Genomic DNA, 6,987 nt, shown 5'->3' with positions numbered 1-6,987 from the left:
GTTAAGTGTCATAGTGGTTAGTTATAGTGGTATTAGAGATAACAATGAAAATAATATAATTAGTTTAAAAAATAGGGTAATGGTTCAATTTTAGTTTTAATTTTTAAAACATATTGGTAATTAACAATTAAATAAAAAAAATAATTTGTTTTAAGACTAAATTTAAAGTTTGGAAAATGAAGTGGACAGCATTTAAAAAAGTCAGACAAATTTGGATTTAACAAATGTTACAAACAGTATATACTTTTAGATATAACTTAATCTAATCTAATCTAAACCTTAATACAAACAAAAATTAATTATTGGTGACTGCAGTGGTAGGTACGATTTTCAAAGTTATTGAAATGATCCGTCATTGCACAAGCACCGCGCTTTGAATATAAACTACAAATCATTTAGTACTCAAGCTTATTTAGTAATTACAATATGTTTGTAATATGTTAACTAACAAAAAAACAATATAATATATTTCATATGGACCTACAAAGCTTAACAGTAGTTTATACAATATTTTATACTTCATCTTTAACTACCAAAAACTGTTTAGATTATAAGACACTTTTATTGTCGGCCTTATCTATGTAAAAATCAACTAGTGTAGGTAACTAAGATCACCGAACCTTTATTTTAGCTCGTTATTTTTGGCTTGAATTTATAAAACCATGATTAAGCATAAAATTTGTCCAAAACAAAACTTTAGAGTATAAAAAAAAATGATTATTTGGTCACATTTTCCATTACACTAATTATATTATTAATTTTTGTTTAGGTTTTTATAGCTTGTATTTTTAACTAATTACTCAACGGCCTTTTTGATTGAACTGTAGATGTATTAGTGATGGGAATCCGAAAATCCGGATATTCACAAAAAACGTTATTTAAACCATACTAAAATCGTATAAATACTAAATATTACTACAATATAATGTACCTAAGTAAAATATTTTGATGAAACTAAAAAACGCTTAGCTTTGACAATAAATTGCTTTCGGATTTCAACAAATCCGATATCCAAAATCAGTTTATCTTTTTGTAGTTGTGTTTTATTTTTACATTTTCATCAGAAAAATTTTATTTGGATACATATTTGTATATTGTTTTTATGCACAGTATTTATAATATTGTCAAATGACTAAAATAGCAATTTTTTTTTAATATCGAATTTCCATCACTGTGATGTATATTATAATGTCTAATCATTAATTAATTAAAACCCTACCACATTTTTTCAATAGTTATTACATAGTCACTGCAGGTGGTTTATAAAAAAAAGAACACAAAATGTATTATACACAAAACGAAATGACCTTATCGATCTTCAAAGTGTAATCTAGCGATAACTTTAGACCTCCTATTTCTGTTTGGCCAAGCGTACGGGGGAACCTGTAAGACAGGCAATTGTCTTGGTGGAGGATAAACCATGACGTTGTTGCTGTTGGTGGGATCGTGTCTCTTGTGTTTTATTGTTTTTCGCTGCTCCGTATAAGAGTAAGGGTTGACGGCGATTGGCGTGTAGTGCTGCTGGCGCTGGTATTCCCGTTGACTGTTTGCAACAGTTTTATGATAGGCCTCGACCATCTGCTTGTCCGAGTGCGGCTTGGCGTGCTTAACCGTCTTTGTCTGGGGGTCCATAAGTACCACATGGTGATGATGGTGGTGGATGGTTTTCACGCGACTCGGAACGTATATGATTATCCTGTAAACGATAATACACTTGTGATTACTGTAATACAATCAGTGTTCGACTGGTACATTGTAATATCTATAGACGAATCGATGTCAATTTTTTAAAACGGATAGAAACATATGACTAAAATGTGTTTCTACTAAGAATGCAGTTTTATAAAAAAGTGACTCGTGTTGTTAGTGCAATCATCCATTCAGGTTTATTGCTTATAAATGTTGTTTTCAGTTATTCGTGAATTTTTTTGTGTCCAAATTTAATTCCAATATTATTAAAACAGTTATTAATCTTTAGAGACCGTTCTAAAAAAAAATATTAGTCCCAAAAATACGTATACTCCCAACCGAAGTATCGACTCACCGATAACGCCTAATCGGTTAAACTAAGTTAATTGGTTATTCATGTGGAAACACAAAAATACTAAATTATAAATTAACCAGAGTGTTTCGATAACTAGAATCCAAAAAAATATTTTCCATAGTTACAACTCAAACAGCATTTTTAAACAACGTTTTTAACTTCTTTTAAAATACTTACTATTAAAATATTGTAAATCTATCTATTTTTGTATAATAATTATTTTTTATTTTTAAGTAACATTTTCGAAATAAGATCTTGAGAATATTACACTTCTGTCGTAAAATAATTATAAAATATTTTTTAAATATTCAAAAAACATTCTAAAAAAGTTAATAATTATGTGTTGTTTGGAAAAGATTAAATCGATTTTGATTTCATACTTAACTGATTAGCTAAATCAATTATCGAGATTCCACTTTTTTTTAGTTTATTAAGTGATTTTTAATAATATATATTTATTTATTTCGCTTTTTATTTTTACTTCTATATGTTCTATTGGTTTGAAACATTGTATAGTTACTTTTGATACTCAAGATATTTATATTTTTTTTTATTGAAAAAATAATGAAATTTCACAAGGTGCAATGATTTAAATATATTCTGATAACTATAATAATATTATTATATTTGTATAGTATTATTAACATTTCTAAAAAAGTAACATTTTTTTAATATAAGATTTTTAATAACATAGTTGGTATAACCGACTTTCACAAACCGATACGCCCTTTAAAATTTTGGCTATTTGTTGAGAAAACTAGAATAACAAAAAATTAATCAAAGATTGAATGAGAGTGCTAGTCGCAAATCAATTTTATTGGATATCCATTGGCCTTAATCAATTGTTAAAACAGAATTTCACTTATGCACAAGGTTTTTTTTTTTGAGTAGTACAATAGGTATAAGCGGGGTAAAAAAATGAAAAACCCTATATTCATTTTTAACAAACGTCCAATGTCAGTCTATGTTATCAACGCGATATTGTGATAACAATGGGTGTATATATTTTATGGTCCATTACTACTTAATTGATATTGAACGATGAAATAATAATAAGAAGGAAATCACTATAATTTGGATTATTATGTTGAACAGTTAGGTTATTTGACGTTTTATGTACCGAAAAACTTTTTCCCGCCGCATAATTTGTATGTTTCAAAAACAAAAGACCACAATGGTCTACGACCGGAAATCTATGATGTATACTATTATAATTTATATGTATCCATTATTTATTATACGTCTCTTGCCATGATAATTATTGTCCATTTTTCAACAATACCGTGTTTCTTGGTCTGACAGAAGCCGATCTTACATAATCGCCTTTGTAATATTGGCACAGTAATTTGCGGTCACGTGTCATTGATTTTCAATCAAGAGGTTGTCGTCGGTGCCGTTTTGCACATAAAATGTATATTTGTCACGAAATTCGTCACACAACAATACATCTTTATCGTTGCCTATGCCGACGCCAGATTTTAGACTAAAAAATATATTTAGAGGTAAACCGTGAATCGCAGAGGTGTCCAATGAATTCAGATTTTACTATTTTAAGCCTCATTGTAGTTGGGGTACTAATTTGACGGCAATTGACCCGAAAAATAAGTGCACTCGATTATTTTGGAATATCAGTGTAAGAAAATATCAGTTAAAAAATCCAATTCAAAATTTCCAGCGTGCTAATAGATATTATGAAATCGTGTATAATATGTAGAAACCAAAAATTCTCAATTTTTAATTACTCTTGAATTATCTTATGATGAAAATCACAATATTTACGAACTAGTGAATCGTACCGTTAAAAATAATTGAATTAAAAGATACAATACAGTAATCATATAGTGTAACTATTTTGTAAATCAAATCTTAAGGAGCAATTTTCTTTAAAAAGATTTTGTGAGTTGATGCATTACCATTCGAGCAGTGCGAAATGTGTTTTTGTTAAAAGGACTTCATCCACTCTACTTATTTAATACTACTCCTCCTTAAGTAATTGGATGGACTTGAAAGAAACACAATAAAATTCATCCAGTTCGTCTAACAAAAAATTATATATTATCGCACAATATATTAATATTTTTGACACTTAATGGTACTCATTATATATTATATATTTTACGTTTTAAACAAATATTCATGTATAACATTTAGGAAATATACAGTACGGATAGTTATTCATTTGAATTAATAATTAAACAAATTATAATACAAAGTTTATATTTTTAAGTAAAATAAAGTACTAGTTTTTAAAAAATGTATAAGGTTGCATAGGTAAAATTGTGTAATGCCAACAGTGTTTTAGTAAACAAGTTAACGTATTTTTTTAGTATACAAACAAATAATACATTGTTCGCTCATTAATTTTTTTTTATGTTGTGTAATTGTTTACATGGGTACCTAATAGATTAAAGCGTTGTTTCTATTTTTTCTTGTATGTCGTATAAAATTACGTTTCCTTACTATCTTATGTTATGTTTATTGATCTGTGAACATTTTAATTACAAAAAAACTTCACTGGGTTTGTTATTTGGAACGAACTAGTTGAAAAAATGACTACATAATAATATGGGCTCTGTGATTAATTTTATAGTTACCATGAGCAAGAGACTTTAACTATAGTTAATAAAAGGGTTTAAATATTTTTATATAATAGTTGTATGTACTCAATCTTTGTAAATATAGTTAAATACATAATTGGACTATTTGAAAAAATTAAGTGTTTGTGTGCTTTTTACATTTACCATGTAACGGGCGATAAAATATTATTCTTTAGTTTAAGTGATAGACAGAGAAAGTAATTTAATTATTTTAGATCTAATTTAAAGGTATGAAATTGTTTAATGTATATTTTAGTAAAGTTCTAATATTTTTAGTTTTTGTCTTTAGATGATAGTTATGTGTACTTTATACCTATTTGGCCTAACCTATTGTAATTATAACAACCGAGGCAAATCGTACTAAACATTTAGTTTTTCTTTAAAACTTTAATAATATAGTATTTTGTTTTAGCTTAAAAAACATTTAAATCTTGTGATTAAAATCTTACATTATGAAAAAAGAAAATTTTAAGATAACAACTGAAAAGGTTATGAAGAGTTTTGTAAACAAATTAACGCAGAGCCTAAGTAAATAAAACTTAAAAGCTCATTAACTAAAACATATAAAATGAAGCGATAATTATTAAGATGTACAAATAATAATGACTTTTGATCGATGTACAACAGTTTCCTTTAACCACATTTATTATTTAACTCATTATGAATCCATAATCGCATAATGTCTTAACATTCTTAATATTAACCAAATATGTAGCCAAACACCTAAAAATCAAATCAAAATAACCTAACATCTAGATAATATATGTATTTAATTTTCGTCTGAGTGATAAAAACTAAAAATTTTATTTGATATGTTATTATTATTTTAACACTTCAACAGTAAAGTCACTAGCTCAAAAATTATATTATATAATATTAATATTTCATAATTTTATTAGAATGAATGTAATGTTATTGTCAAATAAAAGACAAATTCAGAGGTTTGAAACGTGGTAACACTATATTTTTATTTTTATTTACTGGTGTTTGTTAGTGAAAGACCGTTAGCACCAAATATACTAAAAAGTTTGAGGGTATTTACACTATTTACATAGTATTTTTCCGTTACTCCCACATGACCAGACAAGTCAATCTGTTCAAGTGAAAGTAACAGAACAATATGTAAATAGTGTAAATACAATACCCCATTGAAGTTTCAATATATTTTTAGTTTAAGGGTAGTTTTATCGAAGGTATGTGTTTTTTAACTTTGATTCTACATTTTAAGTAAGTATAATTGATGCAAAGGTTCATTAATCACTAATTTTATTAATTTTTGATTTGAGTGATCGAAAATGTAATAAAACTTTTGAACGGTTGAACGTATTGTAACCAAAGTAATTGTTTAGTACATAACATCATATTACTATCTTGTTAATATGCTGCTTTATCAATTACCATTTAGTTTAACTATGTTTAATAATACATAGTATAATAACTAACTAAACAGAAGCACCAAGTAGGTACTGTGTGTTATCACTTACTTACCTTTTGTTTTCTTCGCATTCTACCGAACGTAATAGATTTATAGCTGCCACGATCTATATTAACAGTTAAAACACAGGCATAGTTTAATATAATACACGAAGTTATGAGATTTATAAGGGTATAAGTGACTTTTATCAAATTGGCCAGGAGAGCGTACAAGAAATTATTTTTTCTAAAAATTCTTATCAGTGATGTTGTTTAGTTTTCTAGAGAATATCTCTTTCGGAAATTGATGAAATACTTAAAAAAAACGCAGATACCGATAGGATTTATTGACAAATAACGTGAGTTCAAAAAATATATCACTTGCACCCTTTTGATTGTAATTACTTCACATAACGTCATTATAAATGTACGGTTACGTTTAAATACTCGAAAGGAGGGAAAGCACAAAAACTCGTTTGACAAAAAGCAGACTTTGACGTGTGTACGACTTACGAGAATGGCAAAAAATAGATGAGACCCACGCCGTTCCATCGCGTCGACCGAATACTTGTGAGAGACTCAAATCAACATTTGACTGACTGCGACACGACGATTACTTCACTGATTAAAATCCGTCTTGATTTACATTTAACCATCGTCGGTCTAGATGGTGTCACGGACCAGTAACCAAAGAAATCTAACACTTCCACCACTACACCGGTGTCTACTCGGTTAAGAGACTTCTTCTGCGGTACCGCGACTACCACCGCATATACATACATACATACACGCCTTATTGTTTTTGTTCGGATGATTTTTTGTCTATCTCATTTCTCTAGTCACACTTTATTAAGTGCGGTATTTGCGTCGATACTTTTTTTACGTGTAACCCCCCCCCCCCCGTGTAGTCCCCCCTCACACATGCAAACAAAT

General features: G+C 28.3%; 1 protein-coding gene across 1 annotated transcript; it reads right to left on the bottom strand.

Moving 5' to 3' along the window:
• Positions 1–1,257: 1,257 nt before the first annotated feature.
• On the bottom strand, positions 1,258–6,660 carry LOC126841025 (uncharacterized). The gene is made up of 3 exons (XM_050577213.1): positions 6,568–6,660; positions 6,130–6,182; positions 1,258–1,696 (listed from the first exon to the last, which is right to left on the bottom strand). The coding sequence occupies exons 1-3, from the start codon at positions 6,604–6,606 to the stop codon at positions 1,309–1,311; spliced, it is 480 nt and encodes a 159-aa protein (XP_050433170.1). The 5' UTR covers positions 6,607–6,660; the 3' UTR covers positions 1,258–1,308.
• Between the last annotated feature and the right edge of the window lie 327 nt (positions 6,661–6,987).

This window comes from Adelges cooleyi, unplaced genomic scaffold (assembly GCF_023614345.1).
Source record: "Adelges cooleyi isolate 19-005CV unplaced genomic scaffold, UGA_ACOO_1.1 ACOO_flye_CR_arks_rails_tigmint_CR_PRNA_376, whole genome shotgun sequence".
Taxonomy (NCBI): Eukaryota; Metazoa; Arthropoda; class Insecta; order Hemiptera; family Adelgidae; genus Adelges; species Adelges cooleyi.
This window is presented reverse-complemented; position numbering and strand designations above follow the sequence as displayed.